This window comes from Carcharhinus amblyrhynchos, chromosome 7 (genome assembly GCF_965287045.1).
Source record: "Carcharhinus amblyrhynchos chromosome 7, sCarAmb.v2.hapA, whole genome shotgun sequence".
Lineage (NCBI taxonomy): Eukaryota > Metazoa > Chordata > Chondrichthyes > Carcharhiniformes > Carcharhinidae > Carcharhinus > Carcharhinus amblyrhynchos.
Genome location: NC_137330.1, coordinates 30,603,664 through 30,621,014, shown reverse-complemented (window position 1 = coordinate 30,621,014; position 17,351 = coordinate 30,603,664). Strand labels below are relative to the sequence as shown.

The 17,351-nt window shown below is 43.4% G+C and overlaps 1 protein-coding gene across 1 annotated transcript in view; it reads right to left on the bottom strand.

The window, feature by feature from the left end:
- Positions 1–16,450: 16,450 nt before the first annotated feature.
- Positions 16,451–17,351, bottom strand: part of tpo (thyroid peroxidase) — an 80,723-nt gene continuing 79,822 nt past the window's right edge. Inside the window, exon 14 of the mRNA XM_080193176.1 lies at positions 16,451–16,602. Coding sequence (XP_080049302.1) covers positions 16,451–16,602 — 152 coding nt within the window. The remainder of the gene's footprint in view (positions 16,603–17,351) is intronic.

Genomic DNA, 17,351 nt, shown 5'->3' with positions numbered 1-17,351 from the left:
ACCGATGCTATACACTAGATACATCGATGACATTTTCTTCCTTTGAACTCATGATGAACAATCACTGAAACAACTATATGATGACATCAACAAGTTCCATCCCACAATCAGACTCACCATGGACTACTCTCTGAAATCAGTCGCATTCTTGGACACAAGCATCTCCATTAAGGATGGTCATCTCAGCACTTCACTATACTGCACGCCTGTGGATAACCTCATGATGCTCCACTTCTTCACTTTCCACCCTAAAGATGTTAAAGCAGCCATCCCCTATGGATGAGTTCTCCATATACACAGGATCTGCTCAGATGAGGAGGATTGCAACCGACACCTCCAGATGCTGAAGGATGCCCTCGCAAGAACACGATATGATGCTTGACTCATTGATTGACAGTTCCAACATGCCATAGTGAAAAACTGCACCAACCTCCTCAGAAGACAAACACGGGACACGGTGGACAGAGTACCCTTCATCGTCCAGTACTTCCCCAAAGCAGAAAAGCTATGACATCTTCTCTGGAGCCTTCAACATGTCATCACCAAGGCCATCCCCAATTCCCCGCTTCTTGCCTTTAAACAACTGCACAACCTCAAACAGATTATTGTCCACAGCAAACTACCCAGCCGTCAGGAGAACAGTGACCACAACACCACAGAACACTACAGCAACCTCTGAAAGATGTGCCGGATCATTGACACAGATGCCATCACTTCACGTGAGAACACTATCCACCAGGTACATGGTACATACACTTGCAACTCGGCCAACGTTATCTACCTGATACTCTGCAGGAAAGGATGTCTCGAGGCATGGTACATTGGGGAGACTGTGCAGACACTATGACAATGGATGAATGAACACCGCTTGACAATCACTAGGCAAGAGTATTCTCTTCCTGTTGGGGAACACTTCAGCAGTCACGGGCATTCAGCCTCTGATCTTCGGGTAAGCGTTCTCCAAGTTGGCCTTCACAACACACGACAACGCAGAGTGGCTGAGCAGAGACTGATAGCCAAGCTCCGCACACATGAGGATGGCCTCAACCGGGATCTTGGGTTCATGTCACACAGTCTGTAACCCCCACGAACTGCCTGGGCTTGCAAAATCTCACTAACTGTCCTGGCTGGAGATAATACGTATCTCTTCAACCTGTTCTTAACCCTCTCTCCGCTTATATTGTCTGTACTTTTAAGGCTTGATTACCTGTAAAGACTCACATTTCAACCATTATTTTGTAAATTGAGTTTGTGTCTTTATATGTCCTGTTTGTGAACAGAATTCCCACTCACCTGACGAAGGGGCAGCTGTCCGAAAGCTTGTGGTAGGTGCATTGGCCATGGTAAATTCTCCCTCAGTGTACCCGAATACCAGAGTGAGGTGACTAGGGGATTTTCACAATAACTTCATTGCAGTGTTAATGTAAGCCTACTTGTGATAAATAAACTTTAAATTTTATCTTCTGGATAGAATCTCTCTTGGAATGATGGGTCTATTTTGGGGAAAAGAAACTGATTCCCTTTTGGATAAGTTTTACTGAGGCTTTTTCCCAGAGCAGTATTAACATCCTGCCTCCAAGCACCCTGATCAATTAGAGAGGATGATCAATTAGAGAGATCAATTAGGCAGGTTCACTCTGTCAAATGCATACTTCTAATTAAAAGGACCACAACGTGGGTCAGGAAAACGCACCAGCACTTGGATCTGTGAGGCTGCAGCAAATGCAGGAATGGAGAGGAGACTTTGGGAAGGATCTCTCAGTTTTACCTGGAAATTCCACTGAGGGATCAGAGCAGCTGAAATGAGGCGCGTTCTCTCCAACCAAGCAGGCAGAGAAAGGAAGTGACTGAGGAAATCAGCAGCAGAAGTGTGGTTACCTCCAAGTTGAAGACAGAACACTGAAAAATCTAAGACCTCATGAGAGCATAATGGGTGAGTGGCATACAATTCTCAGATGCCAAACTCCACACCCTAACTTTGCCCAACATTTTCCTGCTCAGCATTTTTCAGGTCAACACACCTTGCAGCTTCACTCATTCCTCTTTCGGTAGACACCTCTCCATCTGAATATCTCTCCTCTCCACAAAAGCCATTCCAGGCACTCACAATTCTACTTTCTCTACTTGCAGGTAAAGAGAGCACATAATGGTGAGAGGCTGAGGCCTGGGTGGAGATTGGGATGCAGTGCCCTCCACAGGGACTTTGTGGGCCACTGGCAATGTGTGCCCACTTACTCCACTGGAAAGGAGGTATTGTTCCAGGAGGCTGCAGGTGTCAGCAGTGACCTGCTGCGAGAACCTGAGCCTCCTCAGGCACTCATATTCAGACATGTCGATGTCGCTGATCTCTGATTGTTAGACCCTGTGTTAAGAATGTTTCCTCCTTCCTGCTGGATCTCAGTGTCTCTCCCATCTGGCTGGTGGAGGAAAGAAGCTGGCGGTGTTGCTGCTGATGGAGCTGTTGGCAGTGGTGTGGCTTCTGTTCTTGTCCCTCAGTGGAGTTGGAACTGCATGATCTGCTCCCATGTTGTGTTGAAGACTGGCAGCTGAGATTGAATGAAATGCTTGACAAGTCAAGTGATCCGAGCAGTCAGCAATCAATCACCTGTCAAGCAATGATAGTATTCTTGAGAGAAGCAGTTCTTTGAACAGAAGTTTATGGATGGCCATGGCTGGCGGTCTTCAGTTTCACTGTTCACTGCTTCCCAGCAAGAAGATTCTCTTCTCGCTGTTCACTTGTCTCCCCCAGCCCAACAAGGCGCTGATACAGTGCAGAATCCAGGCATTGGTGGGAAGGAAGTAATCCTGGGTTAAGCTGGCTCTGATTGCCTTTTTATTTGATTCAATTGCTTTCCCAGCAGACCCAAGGAGGTTCCCTTACTCTCCTTGTCCAATCCCACTTACCTGCCTGCCTCCTATTTCTCTTCTTCTTCTTCAAATGATGAATTCCCTCTCTAAATATGTAACAGTTTTTCCTTAAGTAACAGTTTGTGGAGAATTCCATATTTGAGCCACCCTTTGTGCAAATAAACCTACCTGTGTTTTATTCCCTTTAATTATTTCAATGATTAGCTTAAATCTGTGTTCTCCTGTTCTCACCTGAATAACATTGGATGTAATTTATTACCATTAATGTTGGAAACTTTTGTAATCTCGGACACCCCTACAAGTTCATCCAGAAATCTTCTAAACTGTAGTCAAACAAGCTGTAAACTCTTTTCATACCATAAATCTTCAATTATAATATTGTTCTAAACTGATCCTCCACATTTTTCATTCTTTCTTCATTTGCCTTAAATTGTGTGCCGTCTGCTTTATTAAATGCTCTTTTCTACTTGTACTGCCAACTTTAATGATCTATGTATCCACACATCAAATATTGCCTGCTCCTTCACTCAATTTAATTATTTTCTTCCTATTTAAGATTATTTTCTTTCCCTATTCTTACTTTCAAAAATGTCACATTCTCCTTCTTCATTGAACTCCCTCTGCCAGCTAAATGCAATTTGCTGCTGGCCATTCTAGTTTCACCTACAGTTTTTCACTGTCACTCCAGGCTGAGAAATATATTTTTAACCTTAAGATCTATTGGCTTTCAACTATCTATGTGGCCATATTCTCTTCAATTGCATGTGCTATTTTCATTGCCTTACGCATCTTATATGACACCTTATCAAATGAAAATCATTGAACAATTCTCTACCCACACTGTCACTTCTTCAGTGGTCATTTAAGCACAAGCTCTCCATTGGAAATGAATGCTGACTGGCAGCAGTTAGATCACTTTCCTTCAAGTGCTTCATAATTTCAGTTTGTATACTGTAAAATTTAATCATTTATTAGCAACTGAATTAAGACTAACTGTTTATAATTTCCTGCATTATCTGCTTCCTCTTTCGAAGATGTGAGCCATATTTGCACTCCCTAGTCATTTTGAGTAAGTATTATCAAACCCACTGCAATCTTTCAGAATCCTCAGAGGTCAATCATCACAGCTTGGTAACCTTTCTACTTTAACTTCAAGTATCTTCTTTAGTAGCTTCTCGAGTAGAAATAAATTTTGGGTAAAAGACCACAGGTCCACTTACTTTACCATTTCACAGCACCCCTTGGTTTCTTTATTGTGATTTTGGTAATAATAACCTTTTGTCCTCTTTGCAAGTAGAAATTCATCCAATCTTTTTTAAAAGTAGCTATAGTGTTCTGTTCTATTATTCCTGATAGTCATTTGTTGCACAATGCAATGGCACCCTACTAAAAAAAAAATCCTATTAATTTTTCACACCCTTGACTTCAACAGATGGTTCTGCAATTTTCCCGTTTTTCCTGAGTGAAAGTATTTGGAATCACATCCATTTTCTTATTTTCCGCACACAGTTTTACACTTTCATCTCTTAGCAGCTGTGCTATTGCCTTGATTGCTATATTGTGACAACAATGCCTTGATGAAACCTTTTAGTTTCCTGTTCATTTTACCTCATATTCCTTTCTATTCTCCATTTTTAGCAGCTTTCCTCTCTTTTTATTCTTTTCATTTTTATCTCTTTCTGCTATATTTTTAAATTGTAAATTATGTATAATTTCCCTATTCATCGAGAGAACCCTAGCTTTTTACATATATATTTCTGAGCACTCGCTAGGTCTGCACTCATTCTATCTTGTGTTTAGATATTTCACATTGTTGGTCTATGATTTTATTACCAATTTTTACTTCCTCTTTTGAAACTGTACGTTGTTATTTTGAGGTAAGTATCACTGCCTTTGATTTCTCCCTTTCCTATCCTTTCACAGGACCCACTTATATTGTGATCAATGTTTTCCAGCTTTTTCCCTTTAGTGCCTGGGACCAATTGAAGGTTTGGGCGGGACTTTGTGCACAACCCTCTGCTTGTTTCACAGCAGTGGGATGGTGCCAACGGTGAGATCTCCCAGTCCACAGCTGCCTATGTAGTTTCCTGTTGAATGCACCTCTTGCCACCAGCAAGAATACTCACAGTGGAAGATCCACCAGTGTGAATGGCCAGAAATTTCCAGCACTTATTTCTTTCCTTCATCGAATAACAACACATTGGTTGGGACTTCGTGCTCCTGTTTGCATCAGGCATGAATAGTGACATGAGTGTAAAATATCGTGCGAGGCCCAAATCATGTTATATGTTGGCAGGAAGTCTCATCGTGATTTGCCCCCTCTCTCTCCAATGACATGACAACATCCCTGACATTCAATGCTAGGAACCGCCTGAGAATAAATTTGAATCCAATTATCAGACCTCTATGCCTGATTATTCCCTCCAGTTGCATTATCCATTGACATCCACATGAGGATACTGGCATGAATTATGACTGGTCTTCCACATGACATTCAGGCCCTCCAGGGAGCTCAGTTGAATGCATCACTTGGAGGGAAGAGGGTCACATCCAGATAGTAAGTGGGGCAATGCCAGGAGGCAGTGCTGGGGACAATGCCCAAGAGGTAGTGCCAAGGGGAGGGGGCTGTTGCTTTGGGGGTTGGTGGCAGCGCCCTATTTTTACTTTTGTAATGGGGCAGCTTTCAAAAAAGAATGGCCCGATCTTTAAAAGACTGATTTGCTGGCAGGGCAGGCTCATTCATTGCCTGCCCTTCCACATGAGAACATGGAATCTGTCCCTTGGACTTTTCTTTTGAAGTTCCTCCCAATATGGCAGAAAAAGTTGCCAATGGGTCTGATGGCTTCAACTCTGCTTTTCTTGCCCATTGCCATACTCCGGAATAAAATGGAAAAATTCCTCCCATTGACTATGATATATGGCAAAAAAAAATTCTCTTTCTCAGACTACTATTCAGCAGAATTTTCACAACATAACTCTTATTAATATTTCCACTTGGTCTACAAATTTCATACTCAATTTCCTTTTCACTGATTAACAGGCTGTAAGATAAACCGGTAATGCTACTCTTCAGCATACGACAAATACAAACTTCGTAAAATTATTATGTGTTGAGGATGGCTCATTTAGTTTGATAACAAGTCGTGCGGCTTGGCTGCTCAGGGTAAGAGAGGCCAATCTCAGATGAGTTGCTGAGAAGGTAAAAGATATATACAGCTGTGGACAATGGCAAGAGCAGCTGTGCTGTCTTGCGTAGATGGTTAGGCCTGAATTCTTATCTACAAACTACTTCTGCAGGGCGTGGAATGGGGCAGGTTGCAAATTGCGCATCTGTGGTTGATGGAGGTAGCTGCCTATGTAAAAGAGCTGTTGCCTCCAGTCATGTTGAGTTTTCATCAGCTGTGTGTAGGAAACAAGGAGTGCACTGATTCGACCTGGTAGGAGCAGGTCTAAACTTTGTGAAGGATAGGGGTGGGCACACTTTTGGAGAGGTAGCAGATGAAGTTCAATGCAGGGAAGTGTGAGGTGATTCATTTTGGTAGGAGGAACATAGAGAGACAGCATAAAATAAAGCATACAGCGGTAAAGGATGTACAGGAGCAGGGAATCCTGGGTGTATAGGTACACAAGTCATTGAAGTTTGCAGGACAGGTGGGGAGAGGCTTTATTAATAGTGCATAGAGTACAAGATCAAGCAGGACTTACTACTGTAGAATCCTTACAGTGAAGAGGAGATCGTTCAGCCCATTGAGTCCGCACCGACTCTCTGAAAGAGCATCTCCCGTCCCTTGCCCCTATCCCATAACCTCACACATTAACCATGGCTAAACCAGCTAACCTACACATCTTTGGACACTAAGGGGTAATTTAGCATGGCCAATCCACCTAAACTGCACATCTTAGGAATGTGGGAGGAAACTGGAGCACCCAGAAGGAACACAGACATGGGGAGAACATGCAAACTCCACACAGTTACCCAAGGCCAGAATCAAACCCAAGTCCCTGGCACTGTGAGGCAGCAGTGCTGACCGCTGTGCCACCATACCACCCATTTGCTTAGGACACTAGTGAGATCCCAGCTGGAATATTGTGTTCAGTTCTGCGTGCCACACTATAGGAATAATGTAGACCCATGAGTGAGAGTGTAGAAGAGGTTTACAAGATGGTTCCAGGGATGAGAAAACTTCAGTTATGAAGAATAATTAGAGAAGTTGGGACTGTTCTCCTTGGAGAAGGTTAAGATGAGATTTGATAGAGGTGTTAAAGTTATGGGCGAGGTAGAGAGGGAGAAACAAATGATTTTGTTGAGGGACAATTCATTCAAAAGCATCCAGCAAACTCTGAAAGCAGTAAAACCCATAAATAAGAGCTAATTAACTGAAAGGTTGATTTGAGGCTAGCAGAGAGCAAGCTGCATCATCATGGTGATGGGTGGTGCTTAGGATGGCTCTTTGCTTTCAATTCATCTGGGTGTTTGCTGGAAAAGATTTTTAGTTGCAGTTTGGACCTGGTGAAGTTTGCAGCTCACTGACAGATATCTGAAGTAAATGGAAGTTAACTAGGCCTGTGCTATGAGCAGAGTACAACAATAACTTCATTATTGACAGCACGGAAGGCAGGTAAGACCTAATCTCAGTTCGAATCTTATGAGGAACAGAAGTTGGAAGATTGCCCAGTTTGATGTGAGTTGGAGAATGTATATAGTGGGTCCTGATAGTGTCTTATTGCAAAAGTAAGTAACCAGCAGATTAGCTTGGAAGTATCGGAAAAGTAATCAAAACAAGAGACTGGGGACACTACAGCCAAGAGATCTGAATTAAAGTTTTACCTCTGAGAGCAGCTGGAGAGAGGAGAATTCTCCAGAGGCCTGTGCTATCCTTCTTTGTGGTCCCTACAGAAGTAAATAACTTTAAGATTGATGTGTATTTTAAGAGAATTGTTGAGGGAAGTAAGAAGTAAATCTGAGTCTGTAACATACATAGGTTATAAACGATAGTCTTAACTTGGCATTTGCTTTGTTTAATTTGTTTTATGTACAGTAAAATTGATGCTTTATTACAAAAGATAAATTTTGTAATGTAGTTCTATTGGCTAAAACGTGGTGTTCAGATCTCTATTTAAATGTTAACAACCCCTAACTGGATCATAACAATTGACTCATGATTTTTGCTTCAGGCAATGTTTATATTACCTCTATAATTTTATAACATTGATGAACAGGTACTGCACGTGGCTTGATTGTTTTTCGCCTTTTATTACGTCCTCACATGCTTTTACTTTTTTGTTTTGCTATCTTTCCATGTTCAATTTATATTTGCTTCCTTTAAATCTTATTACACCCATGAGTTGTTTTCTCTCAGATCTCTATCATGCATGCACATTTGGCCACAACACTTGACTACACCTCAGAAATAATTTATTGGCCATGAAGCTGATGTTGTGAAAGACCTAATAGAAATGCTCGTACTTTCCTTCAACATGACAGACATTGTAAATGAAAGCAAATATTAGGTATATTCTTAACAGTTTCTACTTCTACTTCAAACTTTTCCCTTTTAAAAATGTCATTGCATTTCCTGAGTTTATTTATTAGTGTCAGAAGTTGGCTTACATTAACACTGCAATGAAGTTACTATGAAAATCTCATGGTTGCCACACCCTAGCACCTGTTCGGATGCACTGAGGAGGAATTTAGCATGGCTATTGCACCTAACCAGCACACCTTTCGGACTGTGGGAGGAAAGCAGATTACCCAGAGGAAACCCATGCAGACACGAGGAGAACATGCGGACTCTGCACAAAGAGTGACCCAAGCTGGGAATTGAACCAGGTTCCCTAGCATTGTGAGCAGCAGTGCCACCGTGTCACCTGATTTTTTTCTGTATGCACCTGTTGAAGCATGCTGTATCATTTCATCTGCCCAGTTTTCTAAAATGACCGACCTGGTCCATGCGTGCATGGTTTTATAGGTGTTTGAGACCAGAACAATAAGCAGTGATGCCATAAGTAATCTTATTTGGTATTATTCACTTACGTGAAATGAAAGGTGCCAAAGTCCCAGTGGACCTTAGGTTGCTCTTCCCCATTTTGATAGCGAGAGAGAGATGCCTGATGGCAAGTTAACCTGATGGTCACTGCAGCTCGGGCAAGGGATAAGGCTGAGGAGGCGAAGCCTCCATGGATGATGGGTCCTCTTGTTTTATCGAAGCACTTTTATCTGAGTGCAAAGGTCCACCTGAGGCATTGACTGAAATGTTCAGTCCTTGTTGGCAGCTGGGATTTTCTGGTGACGCTGAAAGTGAATGAAGTTTTGGCTGGAACTCCAAATTTTCCATTCTCTCTTGCAGCGGATCCCATCACACACAATACAGGAGAGTCCCACTCACTGGGGAAAATTTTCTTCTTCAGCTGTGTCAATGAAATATTACGCTCCAAAGAAATTGGCCATGTTTAAATGCCATGATGTGTTAACATGACTGTTCCTGCTCTGAGCATAGCACTTAATTGTGGCTAGTTCAAAACTGATTGCAATACCTTTATCACTTTTCCATTAATTAGGGCAGAATCCTCTCATCCTGCCTGTGACGGATTTGATTATGGGCAGGATTAGAGAACAGAGCCGGGGCCAAAAAGGCAGAAACCGATTGGTGCAGAAATGCGGGCGGGCGGGCAGGAATGATTCATCCGTTCATCCATTTTTGTCATCTTTCTTTCTCAGTTCCATTTTTCCACTCTCCATTCCCGCTCTCCATCTTGTCCCCCACTCCCTTCCAGGACAACTTACTTAACCACTTGTACCTCTGTTCTGCCATTCACACATTCTTGTCACTTTTAGCACCTTTCTCAGCCTTCTTCATCCTCATTTACATTCCCTTTGTCCAGTTCCAGTTCCCCCCAACCTCATTGTATAAACCTCTTCGGATTTTCTTTGCTTCTAGCTCTGATGAAAGATCATACAGACCCAAACATTGGCTCTGCTCTCTCCACAGATGCTGTCAGACCTGCTGAGATTTTCCAGCATTATTAGTTTTTGCTTCAGATTCCAGCATCCTCAGTATTTTGCTTTTATTCTTACTAGGTTGTTGGGAGAAGTCAATCTCCGCTTCCCCACAGGAAAAATCCCTATCCTCCCCGGCAAACTCAGCTGCAGCCTCCTTGAATTTGATGATAATGAGAATCTCTGCTATTCTGGCCATTTTGGCCAGTGGGAACGACGCCACGAGAACTGCCCACCATCATACTCAGGCCTTAAAATAGACAATCTGCCCCCACAATGCAAACAAGTTAAAATGCTTGTAAATATCATTCTTATGTACTTGACAATGCACGACCCCAGCAACCAAGAGGGGCGCAAAGAGTTAGATCAGTTGAGGAGGATGCCTCTCACATACTGACATCCATGCAGCCTTGTGATGGATGAAAGTATACCTGTGTGATCCTTCTTGCCTGATTTTCACCCTCCTGTGCTGTCTGGGTAGTGACTTATTCTGAAATTCTAAGATGAAAAATCTGCCCCTTACACAACGACAAAGAGAACTTACCAAACATTGGGAGCCTGGAATTAATGGCCCAGATCTTCCAATCAGCATGATCTTAATGATGTCATTAATCCATTTGAAATAAATGGGCTAATTCTGGTTTTAAAATAACACAGATCTGAAAAAACACACCATTAAGTTCATAGTTAGCAGCTTAATATGTGTATCAGTGGCATTAATGTAGCTGCATTTTGATAAGCTCCTTGAGTGTCCTTTACTTGCAGTTGGACTGAACTCGGAAAATGCACACTGAACAACATGATGCTGAACTACCAGTTCACGAAAATGGGAGCGAGATTAATTCTCATTTAGTGTATATGAAAGAGTAATTTCACCTTCTCTGCTTCTCATGTAACCTGCATTCATAATTAAATTAAAATAGATCTTAAATATTAATTACCATTCATGTAACTACATTTTTATTATCTGCCAGATCAGTACAGTAATCTAGAAATATAAATTGCATCAATGCATAGCTATCAAAACTAAATAAAGCATCAGATTGTGTTGAAAATGCACATTAATCAAAAATTTCCTTGGTGCTATTTCGACTTACTTAGTTAATGAAATATTAAGTACAATCAAATCAATGAAAGTATTCCAAATTAAATGGAGTATTAGAACTGCAGGCAAACATGATGAATTGGTACACATTAAGTTTAGCATTTTCTATATATTCCTGTCAGTTAACATTAAACAAATTGCAATATATTTCAAAATTGATGTATACTGAAAGACTGTTTTGAAAAACTTAAATGGCGAATGATTCAGGTTACCGAAAATGCTTTTATTCCAATCTACTCACACTCTTTAAAGTTTAAAGTTTATTTATCTGTGTTATAAGTAGGTTTACATTAAACTGCAATGAAATTGCTGTGAAAATCCCCTAGCGCCCCTTTGCGTACACTGAGGGAGAATTTTGCATGGCCAATGCATCAAACCAGCACATCTTTCAGACTGTAGAAGGAAATCGGAGCACCCAGAGAAAACCCAGCAGACACGGGGAGAATGTGCAGACTCTGCACAGACAGTGACTCAAGGCAGCAATCAAGCCCTGGTCTCGGGTGCTGTGACGCAGCAATGCTAACCATGGTGGCACTGTGCCACCCTCTACCTTGCACCTTAATCCCATCTCTTTCCACAAACACATCTAATTGTCTACTGAAATGACTTATATTGTCTGCTCTGATGCTTTGCTTGATAACAATTAATCTAATTTTCCAAGTATATGCTGCCAGCAGGGACCTTACTCACTGATGATACACATTGAACGATATCAGGAAACATGCCCATGTTTCCCCAATGCACAATGCCAGCAGGTTAGCTTTTCCCACTAGCTCCCTGCAGCTTTTCCCACTATCTCCCTACACTTATAAGTCTCCTACTCCTTGGCTAAAGACACTGATTTCCCTTGTGGGTGAGTTTAGAACCAGAGGCATAATCTCAGAATAAAGGTTGACGTAATTAAGACAGAGATAAGGAGGGATTTCACCTGTCAGAGTGTAGTGAATCTGTGGATTTTAGCCCAGAGGGCTGTGGAGGCTGGGTCATTAGGTATTCTCAAGGCTGATTTTTAAACAGTAAGGGAATCAAGGGTTATGGGGATAAGGCGGGTGAGTGGAGTTGAGGATTATCATTTCAGCTCAGTGATGGGCCTGGATTCTCCCAAAAAAAACTAAGTGCCCAATGGGCGGGAAAATGACAGTATTTCTTGCCCATTTTTCGGTGTACTTACCTGAATGACTCTCCGATAATCTGAGCAATACAGAGTGCCATAGCGCGATCCAAGATGCTGGCAGCATAGTGCTGAGCAGACCGCTGTGCATGTGCCAAGCTGTCAGTGCGGAGATCGGTGCATGGGGTCTGGCCCCCCCCCCAACACGGTCTCCCGATCGCTGGCTTTCCTGATCCACCCCCCCCGAACCATGAAGCAGTGCCAAAAAAAGCCACTCAGTGACCTCATCCGTACAGCAAAGGTGAGTGCTGAACCCTATCTTGTATCTTCCCCCATATCTTCCCCAGATCCTCCCATCCCCAGCACCCTGCATGCTTCCAGCTCCTGAACACAAGCACCTCCCTCCTTGCCCCTCCAAGAGCCCCACTGCACTTGCCCTCTCAGGGTCACCACTTGATACTCTGCAGGAGTCACACCACCATTTCTTTCATGGCTCCTTCTGTCTCCACGGGAGAAGACCAACTGTAACACCCATGAGAGGGCAAAGACAGGGGGTTGGTGAGCCAGACCTCCGTGTCCTCACCCCCTTTGAGGAGTGGGTGCTGGAGCTCTCAAGGGTATGGGAGACGCGGGCTGTCAGTGACAGCATGGTCGGGCTGCCATCAAGGAGTGTGCACCTGTCATTCCTCCACTCACTTTGAGGCAACATCTCGGGGTGCACGAGTGTTGGGTGGCAGGGGCAAGGTTTAAAAGAGAGGCACGAGACATGATTATTTGCACAGCGCGGTGGTGAGTGCCTGGAACCTGCTGCCAGGGAGAGTTTGTTTTGGCAGATACCATAGTGACCTTTAAAGGAGCATCTCTACAGCGAAGTGAATGGGATGGGAATAGAGGCATATGGTCCCCATGAGGGTAGGAGGCAACAAATCAGGTGGGCAGCCTGGTCGCTACAGGCTGGAGGCAGAAGAACCTGACCCTGTGATTTTTTTGGTGCTTGATTCTATGTTCAATGGAGAAATGTGAATCACGTGTTTCACTGAGTGTGGCCCAGTCTCAGATGGCACTTGCTGTGACCATTGAGAGGTGACCCCCCCAATTCAAGTGCCCATTGCAGAGGGGCCAACCACAATGGGTAAGACGCAGGTAGTCCTCCAGGACTGGCAATGCAGGTGACACCAAACTTTCTTGAGCTCACTGCAGAAGCACCATTGTCCCATGGAGTAATCCAGGGGCCCACAGGAATCCCAAGGGAGGAGGAAGGTCTCAAGCCCATGCTGGGGCCTTCCAGCCAGGAGACTGTGGCTGTGGCTACACCTTATGACTCCCCCCTTCCTGACACTGGCCATCTGAGGGACAGCGGGATGAAGAGGGTGTCATGGAAACATCCCAGATGCCTGGAAGCAGGCCAGAGCCCTCAAGGTCCATGGCCTCCAGAGGATGCCCTCATGCATCACAGGTCACACGTCGTGGTAGGTATCAGAATGTACCTCTGATGTGCATTCTGGGGAGTCATTGAGACGTAATGGTAGGCCATGTAACGTTAAGAACTTGTAGTTGCACTGAGATGGCGTGGGTGAAGGGTTGCACCAGTTAGAAAGATATTTGAGCACCTTAATGTTTTCTGTTCACAAGCTTTTCTATTAGAATGTCTTATTTAAATCCCTTTATTGCAATTAAATGTTTTTTTGCCACCCACCTGTGACTAATTTGTCTCGAATAGGAATCCTCTTCCATTGATGGTCACCAGAAGAATGCTTCATGCTGATGTCAGTTGAGGAGGTTCCTCAAGGAAGCCATTGGTTCCCCAGACCCTATACAGGCCAATCCATGGGAAAGCGATTCCTTCTCCTCCCACCACCTCACCTGTCCCAGGGCCCTGTATGGGGGTCTCTGATCCTTTACCCACTACACAGCCGTGGGCCCAGGTGCCAGCGTGCATGCGGAGCTCAGATAGGAGCCAGACTAGTTTGCACCAGGGCATTGTCAGAATGGTGCTTAGTGAGTCGTCATCGCCCTCCCGCCTGCTAAAAAAACTCGCTAACACAGAGTATCCAGGCCCACCATTCTGGTGTGACAATGTTGCAGGATATAGAAGAATTTTGGGGGTGGGATGGAACCCACAGACACAAACCCCTAGTGAGCAAATTGCCTGGTGATCAAGGCCTCCCTTGCCACCCTCGCCACCCTCACACGCTTCATTTGGGCTGCCAGCCCTCCAGCGCCTGGTAGGTGTTCCTTGGCATGTTCTTCCTCTTCTTCTTCCTCCTCCTCTTCAGCCTTCTCCTGCCGGTCATCCTCCCCAGCGGCGCCCAGCTGTTCAGCCTTCATGTCCTCCTCCTCCAATAGGTCACCTCTCTGTTGAGCCAGATTGTGCAAGGCACAGCACGTCACCACAATGTGGGAAGAGATCACTGGGTTGTATTGGAAGGCCCCGCCAGATCGGTCAAGGCACTAGAATCATATTTTGAGGAGGCCAATGCACCTCTCCACTATTGTGCGGGTGGTTACATGGGCTTCATTTAGCAGGTCTCTGCCTCAGTCACAGGCCTCCACACAGGTGTCATCAGCCATGTCCTAAGCGGGTAACCCATATCATCTACGAGCCACCCCCGCAGCCTGGGATCCTCCTCAAATGCCTCCGCGATGTCTAAACTCCTGACAATGAAGCTGAAGCGTACACTGCCTGAATGTTTTGCGCAGATGTGCATAATGTTCATGTTAAGCTCACACATGAGTTGAATATTCAGGGAGTGGAATCCCTTTCTGGTGGTGAATATTCACAGATTCTGTGTGGGGGGAGGGGCATTGAGGGTGATGTGTGTGCAGTCATACCCAAAAACGGGCGCAACTTGATGGTAAAATTGGGCCCCTTGTGTTCTTCTGGTCTTATTATCCCCAATGTTCTGACTTGATTTGTACCCATTGATATTTGAAACCTCAACATATTAAACTATTTGTTTGGATCCTTGCACGATCCCTTTAAATATTAGAGCTGAAATGGACTGATATGGGATGTCATCACACCCACTCACATTAATTAGTCAGCAACCCTGAGGGCAGATGCAAATGCAATGACTGAGTTAAAAAGTCATTCATAAATGTGGCTGCTGAGATGTTCAAGTTCCAGACGCACTGCAGGCACCCCCCCTCTGTGTGTGGGTCAGTAAGTTAAAATTCAGTCCAGCAATTTATTGCAATGACCAGATGACCCAAGATGTTAATTCTGTTCCTCTCCTTCCAGGTGCTGCCAGATCTGCTCAATATTTTTGAGCATTTAGTCTAAATTGTGCATCATTTTCAGTCTTTATGTTAAATTTACAAATTTATATTTACGGATATCCCTTGGCGCTTTTCTATGTAATAAATTCTGTTAAGTATTTTGTCCTTCTTCTAAGCTTTTCTGAAATATGTAATTATAAAATTACCTTGGTCACATTTTCAGTAGTCTGTGTTCCCATCATCATAAAGATTCTTAAATGTGCATTGTGTATTCAGTACTATTTGAAGAGTACCTAATCTGGTTAGGTAAATATCCTTTGCTATTTGTAAATTTACTGGCATTGCCATTGATGGAATTTGACTTAGACAGGCTCTTGTTTCCTTCCTAAGCAATATGATAGTGAGATTAATTGGTTAATAACCCAGAATCCAGCTTCCCAATACCATTAAGGATCCAATGTTTCTCTTGACCTCTTTGTGTATTGTGTATTTGAATGGGAAAATGTGTTATTAACAATTATTATGTCATTAGCAATATTACATTACATACACTTCTTGATTTATTTCCAACTTGCACTTCATAGAATCTTTACAGTGCAGAAGGAGGTTCATCAAGTCTGCACCAAATCCAATTTCACCTAGGCCCTATTCCCATAAAACCTTATTAATTCCTTGCAGGCTTGGCACTAAGGGGCAATTTAGCATGGCCCTTCAACCTAACCTACACATCTTTGGAGTGTGGGAGGAAACCGGAGACAAGAAGAGAAAGTGCAGACTCCACACTGACAGTGACTTGAGGCTGGAATTGAACCTGCATCCCTGGTGTGGTGAGGCAGCAGTGCTAACCACTGTGCCACCCTTGTAATTGTATTTCACCCCTTCTTTTTGAATGCTTTACACATCTGAATGATCTCTCTTTAACCTCATACTACTCCTTACATCCTTGCTACACCACTCAAAACCTCTGTTGTTTTGCTTCAGTGAAATTAATTTTTCATAATACTATCCTCACTAACTTGGTGAAGCAGAATCTTCCAGTAACTACAACCCCTTGACTCAATCCTTCACACATGATGTAACTGCAGCTGTTTTATTGGCAGGGAAATCTGAACAGTGTGTTTTTCTTTCAATGACAACACCACAGCGAGAGCTAGTGATAGAGGGTCTTACCAATGCAGCTATGTTCATCTTCCGAAATGATGTAAGGGTCAGAGCAGACACACATGTAATTTCCTCTGGTGTTCACACAGGTTGCAGAGCTGTGACATGCAGGCCTTGTAGCATCTTCACATTCATTAATATCTACGGTAAGGAAACATATCACAAGTATTATAAATACATAAAGTATAACTCTCACAACTGCTTTCTCAGATGCCTCCTCTGCTATCTCCTGCTCCCATCATCAGTCAACAGAGCAGAAACTGTCTCGACTGCTCTTGTTTCTTCAGCAACAGCCCTTAAATCTTGGTCTGCGCTGCTCATCTAAGATGAAATATGTGAATGAAACCTGGTGCTCTCTTTATCCCCACCTCTAATCTTAAATATTACTCTGCCATCATCATCATCATCATCATCTATTCAATCACCCCAGTCAGCATTATGTTAAATTCTGCCACTGTAGAAAGGCACATTTACATATCAGTTCAGGCTGTCACTTGATCAAAGCTTTCTTGCTCAAAATTGGGAGTAATGATGAAAAATTGATTTTCTGTGATTTGTTAATTTGACAGGGACTTGGGACTGAACCCACAATCTTTTAAACCTCACATGCACAATGCTTTAACCAACTAGACCATGAGGGGGAGATACTAACTCTTCTATCTAGTCTTTTTAGCAGAGTTGCCATCCTCATCTGCTCCATACTGCTTCAAACTCTTAAGTAATATAAGTACAATTCTTTGTTTGCAATTGAAAGCCGTGTGGATTTGCAACAGTTTATTTGAGATTTTTATGAATAAAGTATATTTTTGGAATAAAAAAAAACTTTCTCCCAACAGGACTCTGTGCTGTACGGGCTGTTTCCGGGGACGCACACCGAGACAAATATCAAC